This window comes from Lepisma saccharinum, chromosome 21 (assembly GCF_977018435.1).
Source record: "Lepisma saccharinum chromosome 21, izLepSacc3.1, whole genome shotgun sequence".
NCBI lineage: Eukaryota > Metazoa > Arthropoda > Insecta > Zygentoma > Lepismatidae > Lepisma > Lepisma saccharinum.
In genome coordinates this window covers 13,786,186-13,812,727 of record NC_139249.1, presented here as the reverse complement: position 1 = coordinate 13,812,727, position 26,542 = coordinate 13,786,186, and the positions used below count along the sequence as shown (strand labels likewise).

Below are 26,542 nucleotides of genomic sequence, written 5' to 3'. Positions count from 1 at the left end.
GAAATATACAGCATATTTCAAAATGATCTTAATGATAGAAACATGTTCCATGAGCAATACAACATAATCGCTGATTGAATATCCTGTGAAATACATTTGAGAACATCCTTAAGTTGTTTTTTTTTTTTAATGGTCCCAGTAATTCTAAATTCTGCTGCCAGGTGTCAGGCTGGCCAGTTGTGAAATGACTGCCAGTGGTGAGGGGAAAGCATTTTGCAAGAGTAGGTCAGTCGTGAGTGTGCGGCACTATTTCATAAAGATCCACAAGCAAAGAACTATCAGATAAGTGCTGCGGTGTGACCAATTGATGAGAACATGCTGAAACGTGTCATTACCGTATTGACATGTGCAGAGTAGTGAAGGGTGCTCACATTGAGCATTTGCGAATTAACTTCATGATAACCATTGGCACTTAAACTTGGACAGTTACATTACATATGTGTGAAATATTTTGACAACTTTTGAATGAAATAAAATGAGTTTAAATCGTTTACATCATTTTAAAATGCTGTGTGTATGAATATAAAATTAGAAGTTTTATTTGCATATTTAATGCGATTTCAGCTGGCTGCAGGCAGCTGCAGGACTTGAAAATCACAAAAGTGGTGCTGGATGGGTGCGATGATGCAGAAGCAGCAGCAGAAGGAGCTGTGCTGAGTCTTTGGTCATTTCAAGAACTAAAGAGCAAAGACAAACATAAAGTAATGCCAGAGCTATGTCTTTCAGAAGGCAGTGACGGGTAAGCAAATCTAGTTGCATCTTTTTATTGTAGAATTACACTTTCGTTCTGTTAGTTGGAGTTACGAAACATTTCGTTGCACCCATGCCAAAACCAGGAATGTACTAAATCTTAATTTAACAAAAAAGCATTTTAATATTCAAGCTCCTAGAAAAAAGAACAGGTTTTATATTTGGATAAATGTTGTCATTGGAAAATGTGTACCCACGTATGGCTATTAATAACTCAAATAAGTTAGCATGGCAATCTATGAACAAAAATAGTCAAACTGCAATATTTGAAGCCAAAATTTAAACATTCGTGGTTTTGGCACTGGTGTGACACTTTACATTTTTCATAAAACCCAGATAAGTACATAAGTTGTGAAGAAGTTGTTGAAACTGTTCTGCAAAAATAACAAGGGGTAATATGAGGTTTTTCAATTTACAGCAGTCTAGATTTAGCCATCTTCAAAGCATTCTTAACCTCCTTTCTCTTTTACTTCGTATATTTTAAACATGAAAGTTTATGATACTAATATCAGCAATAATTGATCAAAATAATTAATTAGTAAGGAAAATATTAGTATATGCTCAGTTTATACAAACTGCCAATCTCTGAAAGGTGTGAGAGTGTTAACAGTAATCTGTTTCAATTTGTGTACATTATAATGCACTAATATTAGGGATGAACTGATACCATTTTCAGCCTATATCAATACTGACACCGATACTCGCATCTATTTTGCCGTTACTGATGCTGGTGCTTCAATGTAACATTTAATATTAGTGGGTTCCAGAGTTTTGCTTTAAAATATTAAAATAGTACATAAGAATGTTAAAATACCTGCTATAGAATCGCAAAGTATAGTTTTTTTTCACACAATATTAGTGAAAAATCAATGGAAACTTCGAATTTTATGAGGTCTGGCTAAAGAAAAACGAGACTGCCAACCCTGTCGGAAGTATACGTGCAGGAGTGGGGAGCGCGGGATATAAACCTTGAAGCTTCAAGAAGCTGACGACAGAACCCTGCTTCACTGTCACTCGTAGTTAGTCTGTGAGCAGTGCTTGAAGGTGGAAGTCCGCAATTGTGTTACCATAGAATGGCATATATGAAACTTGAGCAGCGCATTAGCCTCAATTCCTGCTGAAATTGAAGAAATCACCAAGCGAGTGTCCACCGACTCTATCGATGCCCACTATGTCTGCTATCATTCGAATCCTGACCTGGCAATCGTTCCGAAAAATGTCAGTAATTTTTGCCACATTTTCTTCTGTTGTTGCCGTGACAGGGCATTTGCCTTTTTATGGCAACACGATTACGGACCTCCACCTTAAAGCACTGTTCACAGACTATGAGTGACAGCGACCCAGGGTTCTGTCGTCAACTTCTTGAAGCTTCAAGGTTTATTTCCCATGCTCTCCACTCCTGCATGTATACTTCCGACAGGGTTGCCAGTCTCATTTTTTTTTTTTTTTTTTTTGCCAGACCTCGTACGTTACTTGTAGGATTATTAGACTCTACGAAAGTGTTGAATGGTATTTTTGTGACTCCACAAATAGCTGTTGCAGTAAATTAATCCAAATGGTAACAGTAATGGAACCACTCTGAAACTAGTAACTTACATGATTTAAAAACAAGATTTCCTCTTACCTAGGGTAGCTTGGGAGCAAGGCCTAATCAAAGCTAAAGCACAGAATTTTGCCCGTTGTTTGATGGAAACTCCTGCTAATTTCATGACACCAACTGCATTTGCTCAGGTCAGTATATTTGTGTATATGTTTCTGATAGTGATGTGATAGAGCAGGAAATGTAACCAAATCCAATGTACACTACTCGTAAATAATTTTTTGAACTTATTCTGATAGTTACCCAAATGAGTTATCCAAAGTAGCATTGTAATGCAACACTAGCACTGTATTAAGTTTTAAATCTAGGCTGCCAGATGTCATTCTACTCCACTCGGCTTCATTCAATTGATTAATTGAATATGTGACATGCTCTTGCAGTCAACAGGAGACTTACAGTGGTACGGAGTGCTGCTAAGTTGTGTGTGATTTCATGAAACACAATCGAAAATTATCGCCTGCCTCCGTGACAGACTAGTTAGCACATTTTGCTGTGACATCATGGGTCCTGCGTTCAAATCCCAGCCTGCCTATGCGTGTCCATTCATCAATTTCATCATATCATCACTCATTTCCATCTTTGCGATTAGCCAAAATTGGCAGAATAGTTAAGTAAATTAAACCAAATCAGTCAATCAACAATCAAAAATTATCATGCAGTTCTTAATCAGAGCCATGTGTTAGACAATTCTAACACAACTGCTTTATATGAAAGCCCTAATTTTATAAATGTCATTCTTTAAATTGATATGACTGGAGAACTTGGAAAAAGGGAGTCATCACTTTATGAACTTTGGAAAATAACACTTGAAACATCTGTTCCTCTTTGGTATAATTAGTATAAATACCTATCTTTACAATGACAAGTAAAATCATCATTGGCATCTCGTGTCACATATCTAGCCAACAAGAGACTAGTTGACCAATGTGACTGCTAGTATATTGCTTATGGTATACATAGCACAGGATACTTTAGTATTGGAACTATCAAAGAATTGTGATGTTATTAAGCTGTGTGTTTTGCAGGGCATTCACATTTCACACATTTTGTTCTTTTCTCAGTATCTCCCCTCACACACAATACCTTTATAACCTCTGATGACATGTATAATACCCACACAATTTTTTTTAGAATGTATTTATTTTCAGCATGTGGGCAGTGATCAGAACGCATTTTAAATGTACAAAGGCTGTCGCAGAGAAGATGAGACTAATTCCTGTATAGGAAAACAGCGACCTCCATTGGCTAGCAAATGTACTAGGATGAAAATTTGGTTAATTACCTGCCGATTGAGACCAAAATGAGCGCAATAGGTCAAAAAGTTGTGACTGCGTAGCAGTTAAAAGACAAGCATGTACATGGACCCCTCCAAGAATCATTAAAAATGAAACAAAAAATTACAAACCACAAAATTTTTATTCAGAATCAGCCATATCGAGTAGACGTATTTCTTTTTCAAAATAGGCACCATTGACAACTAAGCAAGCATCCATACGCTCCTGCCACTTTGTGAATGTTTTTGAAAATTCGTCGTCAGGTAGCAAACTGAAGAAAACTTGCGCTGCGGTGATCACTTCTTTGTTCGTCAAGAAATGACGACCACGTATTTCTATTTTTCTCTTCGTCACGTAATCCTGAAACGCCTATCATCACAAATAATTGCTGCAACAGAATTCATAAGTGTCTCGTTAATCACGGACGGTCTTTGTCCAGGAAACAAAGTGCCTGATTCGCGCCCATCTTCGAACAACTTGTGCCATCGGTACACTGTGGCTCTTCTCAGTCTCTCTTGATCGGCATATGCCTGTTGAAACATTGCATATGTTTCCGCAGCACTTTTCCCTAAACGCCAACACAATTTTATGGCATGTTGCCCATCATGACTCATCGCGAAAAGCAATGTTATACATAAAAAGCCTGGAGATGCAAACGAAACACGTTCCATGTAAATCAACACAGCTGCTCACTAACGTGGTTTCGCAACATGTTATAACTTGATACGGAAACAGAATGAGTCATCCTACATGACGTGACTAGTGCGGAAACCATAGGCAGTGTTGCCAAGCCAGGAAAAAATCTGTCTCACCTTCTCTGCGACAGCCTTTGTAGCTTCGCTACAGCTACATCTACTCTTCCAAAATGTAGCTTCACTACAGCTACACCTACATTTAACAAAAAGTAGCTCGCTATGCTACTCCTGTTCGCTACTCTCTACTTTGCTACTTTTGCGCTACTTCTGCATGAAAAACTTAAAACAACCACATGGATATTCAAGAGAAGCCCCTAGTATAATAGTTGTACTTACTGGAAAATAGATTCTGTGATTTATTATTATGATTTCAGTCATTCGATAATTTTGATAGCAGTGTTATCTCAGTTACTTATTTTTACTGTAGTGTTTGAGAATAACGTACCTATGTGAGTGACATATCAATTCAAATTTGATATATGACTATTGCAATTAGGTACTTACCCAAATTAATGATTATAAGTATATACAATTAAAATTTGTTAGGATTATTTATGTTTACATATCAACATATTTTTTCTTGAGAATAAATATTTAATTTTTTAATAGACTGATATGAAGGCAATATTTTGAACGAAAAATATATCGCACTGACTCTTTCGAGGAGGCTAATTGTTGTGAACATGATGGATAACCAGATTTTCTGATTGACTGATATCCATAATTAAGATAAAATAATTCTTCTGTAACTGACATTTCCAATAAAAGTTTATGTACACCAATTTTAGAAACTACGCCATAGAAACATGACCCCCACATGTACTCATGTTTCTGCCTGTTCAATTTAAGGTAAAAAACGAGACATCCAAAGTTCCGAGGCCGGTGGGGCACTCAAAACACGATCCACCATGTTGATACGTGACTGGTCCTTGGCTGTTTTGTCGTCTGCTCTTCGAGAGCCCATTTTACTATGTCTACGGAGAGACAATGTATGCGGTAGTTTTACCATTTGTGCAGGTTTAAATAATGAAATAATGGAAGAAGGAGCAATAATTGGAGAGTAAACTATGCTTTGTAATTATAATATTTATTAAAATATTACTGCTGCCCACGTGGAAGATTAATGAAAGGAGGTCTTACACGTGTGCATGTTCTCAAAAATGTTTGTCACTGATTACTTTTTAAAAATTAATTGGAGTTTATCATATGTATTGAAATTTACTATAATATGTTGCACAAAAGGGGAATAACATAAAAGTGTGATATTTATCAATTTTATCTTCTTAGCCTTAAATGGAATGTTAGTTGGGAGAGGTTTGATGTTTGCTCTGACATTGGGGATAGCTGGGAAACGCTTCTATGGTATGTACAAATGGAGCAATGCTTTAAGTAAGTTTTCCTGTTTGGAATGCTTCCCTGAAGACACAGTGGAATTTTCGTCACCTTGTAATCAAAGGGCCCCAGGTTCGATACCCGGTGGAGACACATTGTGATTCAAATACAGTCTCGATTAGCTTATCTACAATTAGTCAAAAATGGCAAAAAGCGACTCTAGATAAGATAATTAGTAAACAATCCATTCATCCTCATTGTCATAATTAGCGAATGCTACAGAAAAGGGACGTAAAAGTAGAAAAAATATGTAAATTTGGAATAACAAAAGAAAATCGTAATTTTTGCAGGAAAGTCAATAACTCGTATGTACTTTTTACAATCTCATAAAATATATTGAGGAAACTTACATGTAAACCTGAGCGTTCTAACTAACTCTCTAGCCTCCTTAAACCCAAAGGTTCATGGCTGCAGCAACACAAGCCTTCCACCTGTCCCTATCCTGAGCAAGATCTATATACCCTTTTCCATCCCTACCGATTTCCCTTAGGTCCATCTCGACGTTGTCCCTCCATCTTCGTCTTGGCCTTCCTACTGGTCTCTTACCATCAGGTTTCCCAACAAGAATCCTGTAAACTCCTCTTTCCTCTCCCATTCATGCCACATGGCCTGCCCACCTAAGTCTTCTTGATTTAATCATTCTAATAATATCTGGACATGAATACAAATTACGTAATTCTAAATTATGTAACCTTCTCCACTCACCTGTCTCCTCATCCCTTTTAGGTCCAAAGATTTTCTTAACGATCTTATTTTTAAATACTCTCAATTTATGTTCCTCTTTCAATGTAAGGAACCAAGTTTCGCATCCATTTAATAATACAGACAAAATTACTGTTCTGTATATTTTAACTTTCAGTTTCTTAGATCTTAAACGAGAAGACAAAAGTTTATGAAGAGAAAAGTAACATTCTGAGCATTCTGAACATATTGTAATTTTAAAATTTGTGAACAAACATGACGAAAATAATTGTAATTCCAGAAAGTGTATGTCTATCGTTCTTGTAACAATAATTTATTGCTTGTGAGATCCTATAAACTGACAATGATTAATGCTGTTAACACACTGAGCCATTGATTGCTGGCACTATTGCTTTGTCACTGTAGTGGAAAATGGATCACTCGCTTTAACACTGCAAGTTGTGTTTTACACAGTAATTAATGACATTGTTCTGTTTCTTACACCATGGATATCCACAGGATTTGTTCCGGGGGTGGCATAAAGGAGGCATTTTTTTTTCAGAGGTGCCACAAACGAGGCATGTTTGTGCCCCAAAATAGTGATGTAGTTAAAAATATGTAGATGTTAGCCGGAATATATCAATATATATCAGTTAGTTATCTGGATATTAGTATTATTCAGGGGGTGTAAGGGGTGACCTTCCACGTAGTACAACCATTTGTCAATCTCACTTCCGCATAGTACACCCTGGACTGCATTTTGCAGACAAACGAGGCTCTGGCATCTGGCCCTGGCCAGTATAATTTGTGTGTTGTCCTGTGTCTTGTTTTTATGCGTGCTGAGTACTTCTTTCCAGCCTCAGCTTTTAACCAGTCAGAATATTTTAGTTACGACACGACATTACAGTTATGTATATTTTAGTTCTGATAACCTAAGTCAGAATATTCTAGTCTTCCAACGTTACAGTTATGTTATTAGTTACATCTTAGTTCAGGTAAGGGGCTGGACCCCGTATAAAGTGACGGGTGGAAAATAGCCTAAGTGCTGCCGCACCCAAAATTTTAAATAATAAAAAAGTATTATTCAGTTACTAATGAAATAAATGACACAGATATCTATAATCTGCGATATCAAGATATTTATATATCTAGATTATCCGTATTTCCATGAAATATGTAGACTTTGTCTCTGTGAACCTCCTGCAAAAGTATGTGTTATTGTCGATTTTTTTTACGCTGTTTCCACATTCAAAATTTACCTCAAAATGCTCAGAAGATATGTAGCTGTAGCAAAAATTTCGCTACAACTACAGGAATATTGTAGCTTCGCGACAGCTACAATTTTCAAAATGTAGTGCTGCTACAGCTGCAAATTTTGTAGCTAGCTACAGTAGCGCGCTACTTCCGACCACTGCATGGGGGGGGGGGGGGTATTCTCAATTGGTTACCGATTATCTAATAATCTTCCGTAATTTATATCCGCACTCAAAATTTCAGAATAACATTGTTTCTTTCACAACTATTTTTTTCACAATGTTCACGAAAGTTCAACGTGGCTTCATTTTATCACTGCAGATATCCATAGCCTTTGTACAGTCATGGACACTTCTGGGTTGTAACAATCCCATTGGAAGTCAATGTGGCACACAATCTGTCTCAACAAATCAATCATACCAAGCTTTGATGGTATTTGCCTGAGAAATAGCTTTGGGATAAGTTGTTCTGTATTTTTCTTGCAATACTGTCAGTTCCAATGTGTCCATAGTTTTGTTTACAACAAAATGCTAATGTTTCAAATGAAGGATTCTTCCTTTCACCTATTTGTAGTTTTCTTTGTAATGTTTTGCATGTGCTGTACCTCCATAAAAATCTTGCTTTCCGATTTCTTTCAGAACACCATTGATGTCTTAGGGAAGCTTGGTGTTCAAGTTGAGGTGCGAGACGAGTCGTGGGCTGAGAGTAAAAAAATGGGAGCTTTCCTGAGCGTAGCCAAAGGATCAAGTGAACCGCCAATTTTTCTAGAGCTTGCGTATCATGGAGGTAGAGGTCCAGAACCAGCTTTAGCTCTTGTAGGTAAGATTGTATCATAATTTAACATTATTTGCGACTCATGGCAGCAAAATGAATGGAGCAGTCGCTCTACAGCGGCCTTGCCTTTATCAGAGATGCTTTGTTCAATTTTCTGAAATACTTATTGGGGGAGTTTTCATACTGAGGTGACAAGCAACACATGTCACCGGAAGGTCGACCAATGGAATGCAGGCTTCTGCTTGTATCCTGTGTTCTCTGAATGCTCTGGGATGATATCCCAACAGATCTAGTGTTTTTAAAATCTGAGTTATTAGTATAGAGTCCGGTGTCCAGTCAGTAGGCCACCTGACTGCCACGTGGGAGACCCAGGTTCGATTTTGAGGTTGGAATTTTTTCAACCATGTCTGTGTAATGTATGTCTTTCGGAAGGAGGGAGGCAAAGGCAACCAGAGCATGGTGCTGATCACATCATCTTTACAAATTGCTGCACCCTACCCTCCCAATATGCATACATGTCATGTTGCAATGTGCAGTAGGTAGCTTTATGTTTTTAGTTATCAGTATGGCTCTCAACATGGTAAAAAATTATTTTAGACCACTTTCTGAGACAGTAGTAATGTACAGTGGGATCCATGAGTATTACTGTGCAAATTGTCCATCACCATGTTTGTGTACTTTATTTGACTCAATAAGAGCCTCTAGAATTAAAAGAAAACTCAAAACAAGCTGTTGACAACTTCTGCACCAGCATGCACAAAAATCCATAACTTAAAAACACACAGGATGTAAGAGAAAAATTAATGAAAATAGTCATGGACAATTTGCCAAGCAATACTAGTGGATCCCACTGTACAAGATGGTTAGAATTAAAGTATCCCCACTCACAACCCTCTAGCTCGTTCAATAGCAACAGATTGCAGTGAAATGCGATATGAAGGCTATGCACTCCAACTGAATGTTGATGAAAAAGAATAGTGCAAATGTTTTCCACCAGGTGGAAATGTCATGCTAAAACAAGGACAACCAGAAGTCGAACATGCAGAACTCTTTAGTTGATATCAGTACAGCAGTGTTCAGTATGTGTGCCGTCAACATGATTCACTTGTTTGAAGCATAAGACAGCATGATCATTGGTTAGTCAAAGCATTTTCCTGGGAATGATAGTGACATGCCATATTACGAGGGTCACTATTTATATTTTGAGCCTAACAATGAAAAAACAGGAATTTGGCATTGAAAACTGCTTTATTGTTTTTCAAAGTATTCTCCTTTATGGTCAATACACTTTTGCATTCGTTCGAACCATTTGTCAAAGCAGTTTTTCCAATCTTCTTGAGACACCTCCATAATATGGTTTTTGAACGCATCAACGGTGTCTTCCGCCGACGAAAATCGTTGTCCACACAATTTATTCTTGACATTCGGGAACAAGAAGAAGTCATTGGGTGTCAAATCAGGACTGTACGGTGGATGACCTATCAATTCGATTTTTTGACTGTTCATAAAGTCGGTTGTTAGACGAGATGTGTGACAGCTGGCATTGTCTTGATGAAGAATGATCCGACGGCGTTTGTTTGTTTTCCGTATTTGACCGAAGACCTCTGGCAAACAAATTGTTGTGTACCATTCAGAGTTGACCTTTCTACGTTCCTCTAAAGGCACAGTTGCCACATGACCAGTTTTCCCGAAAAAACAGGCGACCATTTGTTTCGATGTGCTTCGAACGCGAACAACTTTTGTTGGATTGGGTTCATCTTGAAACACCCATACAGTCGACTGTTGTTTACGTTCCGGCTCACATGCATATATCCATGATTCGTCACCTGTTACAATCTTATATACGTCTTTTGAAGCACCACGATTGTATTTATTGAGCATTTGTTTGCACCAATTGACGCGAGCGTCTTTTTGAGTTTTTGTCAAATTGTGTGGGATCCAACGAGAACATACCTTTCTCACAGCTAAATGATCATGTAATATTTTATGTATGCTGGTGGAACTAATGCCTATGGTTGTCACATGACGATCTTGCAGTATTAGGTTTTGCACAGCATCAGTGTTTTCTTGAACAACAACTGATTTTGGACGACCTTCGCGAATCTCGTTGGTGAGAGAATGGCGGCCACGATTAAATTTGTTATACCAGCGTTTCACAGTGGCAAAGGATGGGGCTTCATCGCCAAATGTGGAAGTAAGTTGATCGATGCACTCTTGTCTTGATAATCCACGTCGAAAATCATAAAACATCATCGCACGAAAATGTTCACGAGTTAATTCCATTTTATTGTTGTCGCGCAATCTCCAAGGCAACATAAACAACACAAATGAAGCTATTGACAAAACATTTGAAGTACGTTATGGTCAATAATGCCAGATGATTCCGTGCAAACGTCAAATCGCGCCTAACTTCAATCAGTGTTGCCAAGGCTCAAAATATAAATAGTGACCCTCGTATGCTGGCTTTCAGTTCTGACAGAACCCTTACACATGATAAACACGATTTTTCAGAAATCTCCACAGCCACAAATCGCATGGGTTCAAGTCCAGAGAATGGATGGCCAAGCATCTGGAAAACCTCTGGAGATAACATGATCATCTCTAGGGCTCGGAAGTTGAAGACCTATAAATTGCCCAAAAAAGACCTATAAAAATACCTAAAAATATCAAAAAAAGGACCTAAAAACGGAAAAAAGGACGTATAAATGTGATCCAAATTAATTAAGAACTTCAGTTTTAACCTCCCCAGCCCCCTTGATATCTTTGCAGGCGTGTGCTGCCTGGTCATATACACCGTGCTGCAAGCTTCAAAACAAGAAAAAGTTGCCACTTACAGCACGACCTTCCAGACAAGGTACGGTTAAAGGATCTTGTTCATGATTCGAATTGAGAATGGGCAGTAGAAACCTAGTCGAAAGAAGTTGAAGTTGCAAAAAAAGCCGTTAAGACCTAAAAATAGGCTAGAAAAGGACCAATAAGCCAAAAAAACGCCGAAAAAGGCAAAAAAGGACAAATAAAACCCACCTTTTTCTGGCCTACAGTGACCCAAAATAAACATATATTATGTTGGGCCTTGTCTTCGGACACTAGGAAGAAAAAGGATTTTTCCTTAACTTCCGAGCCCTAATCATCGCAAAAGTTAACACGAAGCAGGTCATACTCTTGCATGAGGACAGTGGTTTCCAAACATCCTTGTTCTTCCCTAAAGGCATGACGATCAAGGGGCTGACTGCTTTTCCAGCACTGACTGCTCACATTTGATGTAGCATCATGATGTTTGCATTGAAACATGTTTCAGTGCTACATTTCAGCCTGGTGGTGAAAACTTTTGACTATTTTCTTCTTGTTTTTTTGGCATTTGCAACCCCATTTTCTGCATATCTTCTATACTACATTTCACCACAATTGAGCAAGTTCCAGACGGCTCTCTTGTACCTTTGTTACGTTGCTTTCTTATGAGGCAAGAAAGACTTAATTTGAATTAAAGAAAGTTAAAGAAAATAAACTTAAAATTCAGAATTTAGATTCAAAGAATACCATTTAGCTTTGAGTAAAGTAATTCATACTTTTCTTTTCAGGTAAAGGTGTGACCTTCGATAGTGGTGGTATAAATTTAAAGTCTGCATCTTCAATGGAAAACATGCGTGGAGACATGGGCGGTGCAGCTTGTGTTGTGGGAGCATTGAGGGCAGTGGCTGAGTTGAAGCTGCCTATTTCTGTTCGAGGTGTGTATCTGTTGCGTACACTATAACACATTTCTGTAGTCTAGTAAACAATACATTAAAATGATGCAGTCTGACACCAAAGAAAATATCTGCTGAAACATAATTAACATTTTTTCTTACAAAAATAGGAGTAATAACGTATCACAATGATTCAGTCACAATTTGTTAATACTGTAACGGAAGGGTGTTATTTATAAAAATACACCTTTCCGTACAGTTGTAATGTGAAGCATCTCCCGTATTTTGAACAAGTTCTTGGTATCACCGCCAGATGGCAGGCAAATTGGATATCTTTGTTATTGCTGCCTCCTGGTGGCTAAATCTTAAAAAAAGACTCGCTTGCTGTTTTTTGCATCGCTTTCCCTACCCACACTCGGCACCAAGGTGAATATCAGAAAACAGAACAATGAAACTATTATCATCGTTGTAAAGAAGAATGGATTTAAATTTACGAGGAAAACTAATTCCCTGTATGCACGCGAATAGATTGAGTATTTAGAAAGCAAGGTACTACTTTACTATAAAGGTGACACCAATAAATAATTTATTTCGCACTTTTTTACATTGCTAACGTACTATTCTGGAATGCGGAACATTTTATTAGGTGAAATAATGAATTTCTAACGAAAATAATGTCTATTTCTTCCATTTACGAGTACTTACTGTGACTCGTTATTTCGATTCTGTAACACACATTATGGCGATAGAATACTGGTTCATCACGCGTTGTGATAGTGTTTTGTCGATTTATGCAGTGTTGCAACCTTGTTCACCGGAAAATACCTACTTTCGTGCCCGGATTTGAAATTATGCTAATACCTTGCAAACCATTGACGTTAGCCTCACAAGCCATTCACGTTAGCCCCACAAATCATTCATGTTAGCCCCACAAACCATTGACGTTAGCCCCAAAAACCATTCACGTTAGCCCCACAAACCATTTTCCGTAAGGCTAGGTTAGGTTAGGCTAGGCAAGGCAAGCATAGTTAAAAAAAAATTAAAAATACTCGACACATCATGTTATAGTGAAAACACTGTTAGTTTGAAACACTGACTATGGGGTTTACGTCATCTAACACATGGAACATTGTGCTCTCGTGCAGAAAGCAAATGGCGGCAGCAGAAACAGCATGTCGGACGGAGATTTTCGCAGAAAACAACATGCATTCGCATTAAAATGGATCAAAACTACATTCACGAACTTCCACAACGCTGAAGAAAATGATTTGCGTAAGTACTTTCTCCTGTAAAAAGTAAGAAATCCGTCAATCCTATAGTAAAGTGTTACCGAAAGCAAATCTTTCGTTGAACGATCTTTGATAACCTGTCCTTTGACCTACGTAGTAGATGCTTCACTTTTTCCTCCACAGTAGCATTAGTTAGGAATGTTAGCATTCATTGGTAGATAAAATGTAATGTAATTACAAGGAATGTATATATAAGTATTCTCGTGAGTCTTACGTAAGAATTGCTATTAAATTGAATGTTGAATGAAATAAATGTTAAATGCATTTGTGGACACTGTCAAAATTAAATGTGGATCGAATGTTAAAATGCAGAATGCGCTTACGTTCGCATAGAATGTTGTGTATATATAATTTTTGTTCATTGTAATATATGCACGGCACGTGCATGAAAGCACGTATGAACTTTTACACGAAGACTTAAGAAAGTCAAACATCGAATTGTAATCGCATAAAATATTGTAGCCAAATATTTACGCAGGCATAAATTTGAAGTATGTTAAAGTTGACTTGTCTGATTTGATTGAATAAATCGTTGTTTTAATTGTTATGATAGTTGGTCTATTTTCGTCAACAGTAATTCAGGAATTCCTAATACCTGTGGCCTTGCCACTAAAGGATGCTCGTTAATTGTTAGCAAGTAAGAGTGTTATTTACAATTGTCTTTTCTTTTGCAGGAACTCACCTTTCGCTAAAATAAGAGAAGCACTAATTTGCCCATACGATAGAAGCATTATTTCGCTCTGTTAGTGTTCATTATTTTTGTTTTGCTTTTTGGAGATTACTGCTATAAATTAAGACAGTGAAATTAAAACAAGTCCACCTTTTTCTGTGAACATAGTCTATGTGGATAAACATATAATAATTTCTCTCCAATTTTAATGTACAAGGTTCATCACCTAGGCTAATCGAACTCGTGAAACAAGAGAGGATGAAGCGATTGAACCATACGATTGTGTCTGCGTTGTGTGAGTACTATCCTAAACATCCTTGGCCCTTAATTTTGCGCACGTTTTCCTACTTCTTATCCTCAGGGTGTTTAGTACAAAAACCAAGTGTCACAATACATAAATCAAGGTCCACTTAACATGTAAGTTTTATTTTATTATACGTGAATATTTTTCTTAGTATCAGCTGTCAACATTATGAACCAAAATGTGCATTTCCAACTGTATGTTTCATCCTTTTGCTTTCCATGTGAACCAGAATTCGTTTCATGATTTGTAGTTTTAATTGGGCTTCAATGCAGATAAATAGTTAAAACTCTTGCCTTTGGTGCAAATGGTCCCTGGTTTGATTCTCAGTGGGAGTCCCCAAAGTTTCAGTGTTGACAGCATCATGAGGACAACTGGGGAGCTACTTGAAAAGATGAAGAGCAGGCTCTGGGCTTAAAAGCCAGAAAGTATAAAATCAGTATTACGTTGACAATCCGTTAATACAGGATTTATGTTCAAACTTTTAATAGCATTTGTCTAGTTGTAGCATTTTAAGGCACCCAAAACTGGGGTAGGTTAGAACAAAAATTGATTGTTTAAATCAGGGTTGTTAGAGGTCCAGGAATTTTAAATAAATTCAATTCTGGTCCAGGAGAGAAAATCAGAAAGCGTAAATGGGTTCTGGACCGTAAAGAACCTTTTTATCTGTAAAGCATTTCAATTCGGTCCAGGAACCTTTTTTCCAGCTGAATTTAAATACGCTCCAGGAACCTTTTCTCCGGCTCAACTTAAATATGGTCGAGGAACGTTTGTTCTGACTCAATTTAAATACAATCCAGGAACCTATTTTTCAATTAAACAAAACACAACTTGGATCTAATTTAAATTGTGGGAGAAGAAAGATTCCCATCCTGTTACGGAACCAAATAGAATCCATTAGAATTTATGAGTTCCTGGACTTTTAACAACCCTGGTTGTACCTTCATCCACTTTTTTTATTATTTAACGATTACCATGTCACTGTTGGAAAGGCATGATATTAGATGTTTAAAAAAAGAAGAAAAGGTTAGAGAAATGAAATTTTAAAGACGCATGCGTGAAATTCCCTATTGTTCAAATATTATTTTTGACAAATACAGTAGAACCTTGATTTTACATTCCTAGATTTCCTGCATTGTACAGTGATTCTTCATGCTATTTCAATAGAACAAAATATCCTGTCCCCATGGCAGAGTGGTTAGCACATCGTGCTACGATGCAAGGGGTCCCAGGTTTGAATTAATGTTTGTGAGTGTCCATTCATTAATTTCATCATAGCATCACTCATCCCCATCTTCGCAAAGCCAATAGTGGCACAAAAATCTAAGTAAAATAAAGTAAACCAATCAATCAATGGAGCAAAATATAAAATTTCCCCAGATTGTAAATTTTCCTCCATTTTTAAGTTTTTTCATCTTAATACCCTAAAAAACAAAAAACAGAGGTTCCACTGTATACATTAACAGTAGCGCATCAGTGACTGTATTCTAGTATTATTTGAGTTTTAGGATTTTACCTCCACATATTTTTTGTCCCCATTTGAGATTTAAAATTTCCAGCATTTTACAGGCTACATTCCCCTGTGTGAAAATCTACCAAGCGGACGAGCAAACAAACAAACCGATGTTGTGACCGCAATGAACGGGAAGACTATCCAGATAGACAACACGGATGCAGAAGGAAGACTTATTCTGGCCGATGCTTTGTGCTATGCTGAAGCAAGCAAGCCGAAGATAATTATGGACATTGCTACTTTAACTGGTAAGTCCATTTATTCGAACAAGTGTTCTCGGGTTACCAGCCAGGTTAAGTCAATGTTGACTTCCAACATTTGGAGCACATCACTCACTCACACTCACTCACTCACTCACTCACTCACTCACTCACTCACTCACTCACTCACTCACTCACTCACTCACTCACTCACTCACTCACTCACTCACTCACTCACTCACTCACTCACTCACTCACTCACTCACTCACTCACTCACCAGGGAATATAGAAATGGAGACCAGTGTAGGGTTAAATATATGACAATTGGCTGGTGTCGTGATTTACGGAGAAGTGGGTTTCAGGCGTGACTGAGCTGGAGTCCCACGTCCCTGTTGAGATTGGTGCTTTCTCGTGATATGGCTATGGCTTCTTTTACTTGTCGGTCCCAGTAACCAGCACATTTAGCTATTATTTTGATGTCTGAAAATAAAACCCTGTGTCCCTCTGTGATGCTGTGTTCTGCAAATCCAGACTTTTCAGGTTGGAATAATCTGATGTTGTGTTGATGTTTGTTGTGTCGTCGTTCAATGGTACGTCCTGTTTTTCTATGTATGGTGTCCCACACTCGCAAGGAATACGGTATACTCCTGGAATCCGTAGCTCCAGGTTATCCTTGACTGAGCGGAGAGGAGCCTTGCTCTTGAGTGGTGGTCTGTGGATGGTCTTTACTCCGTGTCTTGCGAGAATTCTATTTAATTTCCCAGAGGTGTGCCCAATAAAAGGTAAAACTGTTGTAGTGGACGTTCTCCTGTGTTGCTGCTAGCAGGGGGGCTGTGTGGTGAAGAGACCACATCCTCATGTTCGGCTGGTTTGGGTGGTGAAGAATCGGCCCTTCTAAGGACCACACTGTTGTCCAGGGTTGGTTTCCGCTGAGATGTCACTGCCTTCTTGATTGCCCTGTGACATCAACAAACTTAGAATTAGAATCATTGTTTCAAGTAGTGTTAATTAGGTACTGCTGCTCATTTGAACTGTATCAAATTAATCAGTGTTTTTGATTTAAAATCATAGATTTACACATGACATAATGTGAATATTAAAATAATAATGATTTGATTGTCACTTTCACAAACAATATTGGTACAGATATGATGAAATACAAGGCACATTTCAAAAGTAAGGACCAACTGGCCATAACATAAAAATGTCAAGTGGTATAAGAAGAAGTTTGTTGATTGTACACATATTGCACAGCCACAGACCCTTCTGGGTTGTAACGGCCCTGTTGAGTTTCAGAGGGATTGATAGAACCTAGAAGTACCGACCTCCACAGCAGAGTGTTTAGCACAGCACCAGAGGTCCTAAGTTGGAAGGTGACCTGGACGTGGATGTTCTTTGTGAGTGGCCCTTCATCAATTTCATCTCTCATTCTCATCTTCGCAGTTAATCAAAATCAGAGTGGGTAAATATAATTATTTTTATATAAAAATCCGTGATCGTGAAACAACGATTTTTCTCAAATTGTCGAATTTGCATGTGTGATGTTTCTGATGGGACCCAATGTGCTATTTCTGCCTGTGGGGTTTTATCAAAGACCATGTTCACGTTCCTCTACTTCCACAGACATTGCCAGAATTGTGAAGGTGAATCGGCATCGCCATCGGAAAAATCACACAAGACATGCTTGACAAGGTTTGACTAGAATGGGCTAGAATGGAAGTACCACTTGGACACCTGTCCTGCCAAACATGGGGTGCTCTTTGAATGCATTTAAGGTTGTGTCAAACTCAAAATATTCCTCTTTCGAATGCTTGTAGTATGATGTATTTCTGTTCACTCTTAGTGAAAATATGGACTTACAAAATCAACCAGTAATTTCTGAACACCATGTATAAATTGTTGTATAAAAAGTAGGGATGGGACCGATTAATCGGTACTCTATCGGTATCGGCCAATATAGGCATATTGGTTTATTGGTAAAATTACTGATTATTTTACCGATCCGATATATCGATAAATATGTGGGTTGTAAATTTAAAAGCGGCAACACTGTCAGGAAAAGGTGACAACACCATGCATGTGCTATCAGCCAGTGAGCATTGTTATTTGAAGTCCATGTCGATGTGTGGAGTGCCAAAAGTGGTCAGTGCAGCGAGTACTGTTGTGTGTGCGCGAGGTTGAAATTACCCCATTTTGTGGACTGCCCTAAAGCATGTTTACACAGGGAGAACAGCGATTGTACACAATGTTACACAATGGTGACAATATAGAGAACCCAGTATGATGCAATTTTCCTCATCTTCTTACTGACACATCCCAACCTCCTCAAGAAATGCACTTACCCTTTGAACAACCATCCGATATGGCTAGGTATTGTTGCTGCAGGCTTCATGCAAGTCTTGATGACATTCTCGTACATTTTTGCCACAGGCCACCTGTATTTGGATCCACAATTGCTGTTCTACCTTGTAAACAAACATGCTTTAGAGCAGTCCACAAAATGGTGTTCATTTCAACCTCCCGCACACACAACAGCACTCGCTGCACTGACCACTTTTGGTACTCCACACATCGACATGGGCCCCAACTGACAAAGCTCACTGCCTGATAGAACATGCACAGTGTTATCACCTCTTCCTGACAGTGTTGCCACTTTTAAATTTACAACCCACGTATCCGATAATTTAGTGCAAAATTCTGCCATTTTGTTGTAATTTTTATGGATAATCTCCATGCCCTACTTTCTAAAAAAGTAAATGTCTAAATATGCAATTTCTTTTGCACTGCAGTCACCTTGAAACACATTTATTAAGGAGGTCAATGAAGCTTTCAGGTTCTTCAAGGACCATTTCTAATTTTATATTGAATCGGTAAAATATCGGTTATCAGTATCAGTAAATTTTATATCGGTACTTTATCGTATCGGCCAAAATTTCATATCGCCCCATCCCTATTAAAAAGTTACCCAAGTTAGTGTACAAATTTTGTAATTTCTCCTGCTTTTCATTACCTTTCTTAAATTCTTCATTATCTCCATCATTCAATCAATCACCAACTCTGTTTTGTTTCACATCTGATGATTTCTTGTGGGTCAGCTAAACTGAAGATGACCCCTTATCCTCTCCCAGGTAGTGTACATTTCAGTGAAAGAGCATAAAGAATTTTACAATATGATTCTGTAGGAGCAAGGTTGTGAAATTTGCACTGCATAGACAGACCTTCCATGATGTTATATTGTCTTAGGGAATAGAATAATGTCCAAATTATAGTTCTGAGAATGTTGTTCTGAATATTTTGCTCAATTTTAAACAGGTGCAGCTATGGTTGCGTTAGGAGGCAGCGCCACTGCAGTTGTCACAAATGCTGACGATTTGTGGCAAGGAGTAGAAAGGGCAGGAATTGCAACAGGAGATAGAATGTGGAGATTGCCTCTTTGGAAAATTTATTCAAAAGCAGTGAAAGGTAAGTGAATGCAGTTGCTTTATCTCTTAAAATGCAAAAGTCCGGGAACATCTTCAAAAAATTATTGTAGCCAAACGAATAGCATTACAAAGTGACAAAATGCATCATTTCAAAGAGTAAAGTTGTAAGTTTTTTCTCATTGCAGGTGTTACGTGTAGTTCCATGTATCGTCCCTAGGTGGTGTCATAATCAAGATGGCACTTTCTGTAGCTGAGAAGGCTTTCTGTGTGCTAGAATTTGACAAAGCAAAGACTGCAACGGATGTCCAACGAAAATTTAGGATGAAGTACGGGAAAGCAGCACCAACCAGGAACGCAATCTACAATTGGCATGTAAAGTTTGTTGAAACTGGGTGTTCGTGTGTCAAGAAGACAAGTGGTCGGCCAGGTGTGAGTGAAAAATGACATTGAGCGAGTGAGAGAATCTTTCACAAGGAGTCCGAGAAAACCTATACGCAGAGCTTCACGTGAGTTGGAAATGTCAACAATGACTGTGTGGCGTGTTTTGCGTAAAAAATGAAACATGAAACCGTACAGACTACAGTTAGTGCAAAAGTTATATCCTAAAGACAAAAACCAGCTCCAGAAAGCGCTATCTTGATTATGACACCACCTAGCGACGATATATGGAACTACACGAAATGCCTGGAATGAGAAAAAACTTACAAATTTACTCTTTGAAATGATGTACTTTGTTACTTTGTAATGCTACTCGTTTGGCTACAATATTTTTTTTTAAAGTGTTCCCAGACTTTTGTTACATGCTGTAGATTTGAAACAGCATGGTGATGCTAGTACATAATTACATTGTACGAGTATGAGAAGAACTTGACTGCATTGTTTATTAATGGTCTCTTATAGCATGTTCTTTACAATACTCCAGCTTTCATTAGTGTCAAATATGCATGTAGGTTAGTTAGAATCTTTGTTAGCGACACAACTATGAACCCCCACCCCCTTTCTCCACACAAACACAGACTAGGTGAATTGAATTGGTTTCTCTACCTATTTAGAACTTGAAATGTAGGATAGATAATGCCACTACTTTACCTATCATATCTGAAGTAGTAACATTAACAATGTGTAATTGTTAGAGGCATGCATATTTCGTTTGTGACGAAAACATGAAATGTGAAATAACACATTGTAATGTTGATTTTTCATGTTTCTGGAAGGTGTGAGGTGCATTTTCCCAAACTGTTTTGTCACAAAATAATGCGAAATGAGCTGCAAAATACACTCTTAAACACGAAATTTAAAGTTTATTTACCGACGCGACACTTTCAGAGATCTGAATTATCCTCAGAGTTATGCAATTCACAGAAAATTGGTTAATTCTGCTGTAAACATTTGAGAAGCAAAAATGGACACCTTTATACACAAATAAACTTAATATTCTGGTAACGACATAAAAGTGTTATTAGAAGGGATATGTTTATTTTGTGTAGTAAGTGCAGTTTTATATCAAATTTTGGATTATATTCACATTTTTAAAACCAAAATGTAATTTTATATACTGCTATAACAGCAAAATTATATTTTATTTACCGCTTTTGAAGCTGAAATTGACTCTGTTTTTATATCGAAATGTTGCTCTTTTATTTGCCAAAAATATGTGCCTCTAGTAATTGTAGGTACTATGATATAAAAGCATGTTTGTGTAAAACCATACATTATGAATTAATGAGATTTGACACATTAATTTTTCACACCATGCATACACATATCGACCCTTACCCATGGATGTCTGCAGGATTTTTTTCAAGTGGCAAGCAAGGAATTTATTGTGTAAGGGGCCAGGGGGCAAGTAAAGCATTTTCTCCGAAAATACTGCTACTAATTATATATATATGTGCAATATATAATTTTAGGTGGAAATTCATTTTATAGGTGAGGGACAATAGCCCCTTTGTCCCCCCTTCCCTGATGCTCCTTGTTGTACCTTTTTGATTTAAAAGTACTTGGTATGGTGCAAGTGCCAGGTCACTAATCTTCCATTACTATTTTTGCTATGCATTTTGATCTATTTCTTTGTTTCTTAATAAACAACAATATATATTTTGAATTTTATAGTGCTTCACATTATATGAGACAAATAAAAATATATTCACAGCTCAGAGAATTACAGAGTATCTTAAGAGTGTTCCAGTTTGACTGACTGCTGGTGCCAAAGTGAACTATTGTCATGCAGTCAGAGGCGTCTCGTGAACGCATGCGGTGAATGCTGCGCATGCGTCAATTGTGGGGAAATGGACAGCTTGCTCTGCGACGACATTCGTGAGCATTTCTACGTTCTAATTTCTTCATATAGGAGAAGTATTTATTTTACACAAGAGTGCTGAACTAAGCTTATACGAGGGTCACTATTTATATTTTGATCCTTGGCAACACTGATTGAAGTTAGGCACGATTTGACCTTTGCACGGAATCGTCTGGCATTATTGACCATAATGTACTTCAAATGTTTTGTCAATAGCTTCATTTGTGTTGTTTATGTTGCCTTGGAGATTGCGCGACAACAATAAAATGGAATTAACTCGTGAACATTTTTGTGTGATGATTTTTTACGATTTTCGACTTGGATTATCAAGACAAGAGTGCATCGATCAACTTACTTCCACATTTGGCGATGAAGCCCCATCCTTTGCCACTGTGAAACGCTGGTATAACGAATTTAATCGTGGCCGCTATTCGCTCACCGACGAGATTTGCGAAGGTCGTCCAAAATCAGTTGTTGTTCAAGAAAACATTGATGCTGTGCAAAACCTAATACTGCAAGATCGTCATGTGACATACTGTGAGAATGAGGCAACCATAGGCATTAGTTCCACCAGCATATATAAAATATTACATGATCATTTAGCTGTGAGAAAGGTATGTTCTCGTTGGATCCCACACAATTTGACAAAAACTCAAAAAGACGCTCGCGTCAATTGGTGCAAACAAATGCTCAATAAATACAATCGTGGTGCTTCAAAAGACGTATATAAGATTGTAACAGGTGATGAATCATGGATATATGCATATGAGCCGGAACGTAAACAGCAGTTGACTGTATGGGTGTTTCAAGATGAACCCAATCCAACAAAAGTTGTTCGCCCTCGAAGCACATCGAAACAAATGGTCGCCTGTTTTTTCGGGAAAACTGGTCATGTGGCAACTGTGCCTTTAGAGGAACGTAGAACGGTCAACTCTGAATGGTACACAACAATTTGTTTGCCAGAGGTCTTCGGTCAAATACGGAAAACAAACAAACGCCATCGGATCATTCTTTGTCAAGACAATGCCAGCTGTCACACATCTCGTCTAACAACCGACTTTCTGAACAGTCAAAAAATCGAATTGACGGGTCATCCGCCGTACAGTCCTGATTTGGCACCCAATGACTTCTTCTTGTTCCCGAATGTCAAGAATAAATTGCGTGGAAAACTATTTTCGTGGGCGGAAGATGCCGTTGATGCGTTCAAAAACCATATTATGGAGGTGTCTCAAGAAGATTGGAAAAACTGCTTTGACAAATGGTTCGAACGAATGCAAAAGTGTATTGACCATAAAGGAGAATACTTTGAAAAACAATAAAGCAGTTTTCAATGCCAAATTCCTGTTTTTTCATTGTTAGGCTCAAAATATAAATAGTGATCCTCGTATTACATTTCTTGGATTTGAAGTGAAAGAAAGTAATAATTCTTTCCCACAATTGATGCATGTGAAATCTTCAGTGAAAGAAATGTAATATAAGCTTAGTTCAGTGCTCTCGTGTAAAATAAATACTTCTCCTATAAGAAGATATTAGAATGTAGAAATGCTCATCAATGTCGTCGCAGAGCAAGCTGTCCTTTTTCCCACAATTGACGCATGCGCAGCATGCACCGCCGCATGCATTCACGAGATGCCTCTGCATGCAGTGTATTTAGTGATTATTAGTCATATGCCAAACACACCTTGTTTTTGTTTTCAGATGCTCATTTAGCAGATTTAACGAACAGTCCTAAAAGTGCCAGAGCAGGCTGCAGCTTAGGTGGAGCTTTTCTTAGGGTAAGTTTCTGCTATTCTAAAAAAATAATTTGTATAATTATAAAATGCATTTGCATTGTTAAGCTGGTAATAGATAAGTACAAGGTGTACAACTTTTCTTCCGCCGTTTTTCCCCAAAAATATGATGCTGTAATGAAAAACATTTCTTACCCAGGCATTATTCAAAGTATTGTCCATCGCTGGCCACTACTTTCTCCCATCTTTCGGGCAGCGTACGAATGCCACGTCTAAAAAATTGTTCATCTTTGGATGCGATCCACGAATCGATCCACTTTTTGACTTCTTCATAAGATCGGAAGTGTTGGTCAGCCAGTTCATGAGCCATTGATCTAAACAGGTGATAATCAGAGGAAGCGATGTCTGGAGAATAAGGCAGGTGGGGTAGGACATCCCATCTTAATGTTTCCAAGTACGTTTTCACCACTTTGGCAACGTGGGGTCGTGCGTTGTCATTCTGCAAAATCACTTTGTCGTGCCTCTCGCTGTATTGCGGCCGTTTGTCCTTCAATGCTCGGCTCAAACGCATTAATTGCGTTCGATAACGAGCACCTGTGATTGTTTCAGTTGGTTTTAACAGCTCATAGTACACGATGCCGAGCTGGTCCCACCAAATGCAGAGCATGATCTTGGAGCCATGAATATTCGGTTTGGCCGTCGACATGGAAGCATGGCCGGAATATCCCCATGATTTTTTGTGTTTTGGGTTATCATAAGGAACCCATTTTTCGTCCCCGGTCACAGTCCGAGGCAGAAATCCCTTCCGTTTTTGCCTCTGAAGCAACTGTTCACAAACACACAAACGCCGTTCAACGTCTCTTGGTTTCAGCTCATACGGGACCCAAGTTCCTTCTTTCTGAATCATACCCATGCCAATTCTTCTTGAGTTTGACGCGAGTCTTCACTCAGCAATGTCTCCAATTCTGCATCTTCGAAAACTTTCTGTCTTCCACCACTATGCCGGTCTTCGACGTTAAAGTCACCGTTCTTGAAGCGTTGAAACCACTCACGACAAGTTCTCTCACTTATAGCGTCCTCGCCATACGTAGTGGAGAGCATTCGATGAGCCTCAGCCGCAGTTTTCTTCATATTGAAACAAAAAAGTAGAACCTCCCGCAAATGGCAAGAATTTGGCTCGTACACTGACATTTTCAATCACGAACAACTTCACGATGCACACACCACTCGACTAATGTTTGAATGGGGTTATCTTGACAGAGGTCCAAGCTAACTGCGTGATGTCTGCGATCTGCTTCTTTCGAGCGCTACTTCCTGTTGTTGCCACCTGTCAGAAAACAGCGGAAGCAAAGTTGTACACCTTGTAGTTCTTGATAGAATTGAATGAAGGTGATGCTTGAAGCAATCAGCAGAATCTATACATGAAGTGGAATGTTAACCACTATATGCTTTGATTACATGGCAGTAGCATTAGTAGATTTATGAGAACTAAAGTAGTTCTGAGGTGTAAAGGTTGACCCTTTCTCAAGATACCCAAATGTCAACCTTCCCTCCTCATATTACACCTTAACTGCATTTTGCAGACTATCAAGGCTCTGGTGTCTGGACTCACAGCCAGTAATAATTCTTTGTAGGGCTCGTGTTGGGTCATCCCTAGATGTTTGTGATTATCGCTTCATCTACCATCTTATCATTCATCCTCATATTTGCTATTAGCCAAAGATTGCAGAGAAGTGAAGTAAAATAAACTAAATAAATAAAAAGGAAGTAGTAACTCTACGTTATTTGTATTAACAATTATAAAAATATATAAATAACTAGAAACGTTTCAGAACGACGTTTCGGAAGTCTGTACTACTTCCTTCATCAGGTACTAAAAAAACTGTAGGTGCCAAACATGGTACCGCGTTGTTAAATTGTAAGTTGAGGATTCAGGTTGAGGATAGAGAAGGTAAAAAACTTATGGTGACGACATAAAAACTCCGATGTAAGTCTTCGCTGGTTAAAAATCCCTATGTTAAAAACAACATGTGTGCTACCGAACACTGACGGAAGTAACTAGGGGACTGTAATAGGTCTTTGATTTTTATTGGTTTTAGTTGTGATTTTTGTTTTTAACATAGGGATTTTTAACCAGCGAAGACTCACATCGGAGTTTTTATGATGTCACCGTAAGTTTTTTACCTTTTCTATCCTCAACCTGAATCCTCAACTTACGATTTAACAATGCGGTACCATGTTTGGCACCTAAAGTTTTTTAGTACCTGATGAAGGAAGTAGTACAGACTTCCGAAACATCTTTCTGAAACATTCCTACTCACTCACATAAGTTATTTATATATTTTTATTTGAATTGATAGTGAGTAAAACGCACCATTGTAATATGTTTGTATTAACAATGATTACAGATAGAGACAAACTCAATAATTCATTTCCTCGGCAAAACTACCACAAGGATGGGAAATATTTGATCTAGAATGCTCTTGCTTTCTGTCCAGTAGTTAACTATTGCATTGTAACCAATAAGCCCTGGATATGATTTGCAGTGTTGACTTATTTATGTGTGTAGTAGTAAATCTAGTACGTATCGATTGCTGTGTATGTTTGTGTCTTTTAATATGTGGAAAAGGATTACATGAACATTTTTTTTATTCATTGTAATATAATGCTATAATACTTATAATTGTACTTAATCATCCCTTTTGGGAGGGGCACTTAGTTTAATCTGCCAATGAGTACATATATCACAAAACAAAACAAAGAATATAAGAAAAATCTCCAGTTCTCTATATTTTTGTAATATATATTGTTATGTTGTTTCAGGAATTTGTTAAAACAAAACAGTGGCTCCATCTGGACATAGCAAGTGTGATGTACAATACTAAGGAAGTGCCATACTTAGGGAAAGGCATGTCTGGAAGACCTACGCGAACTATTGTAGAGTTTATAACTCAACTTTCAGAGGAAGATAAATGCTGATCATTGTTATTTATATAATCAATAAATTGATTGTA

At 38.0% G+C, this 26,542-nt stretch overlaps 1 protein-coding gene across 1 annotated transcript in view; it reads left to right on the top strand.

Moving 5' to 3' along the window:
- Positions 1 to 26,542, top strand: part of LOC146004375 (E3 ubiquitin-protein ligase COP1-like) — a 54,582-nt gene extending 28,040 nt beyond the window's left edge. The window contains exons 4-11 of the mRNA XM_083143176.1: positions 565 to 739; positions 2,379 to 2,481; positions 8,285 to 8,465; positions 11,999 to 12,145; positions 15,933 to 16,124; positions 19,390 to 19,539; positions 23,497 to 23,573; positions 26,352 to 26,542. Coding sequence (XP_082999302.1) covers positions 565 to 739; positions 2,379 to 2,481; positions 8,285 to 8,465; positions 11,999 to 12,145; positions 15,933 to 16,124; positions 19,390 to 19,539; positions 23,497 to 23,573; positions 26,352 to 26,507 — 1,181 coding nt within the window. The 3' untranslated portion in view covers positions 26,508 to 26,542. The remainder of the gene's footprint in view (positions 1 to 564; positions 740 to 2,378; positions 2,482 to 8,284; positions 8,466 to 11,998; positions 12,146 to 15,932; positions 16,125 to 19,389; positions 19,540 to 23,496; positions 23,574 to 26,351) is intronic.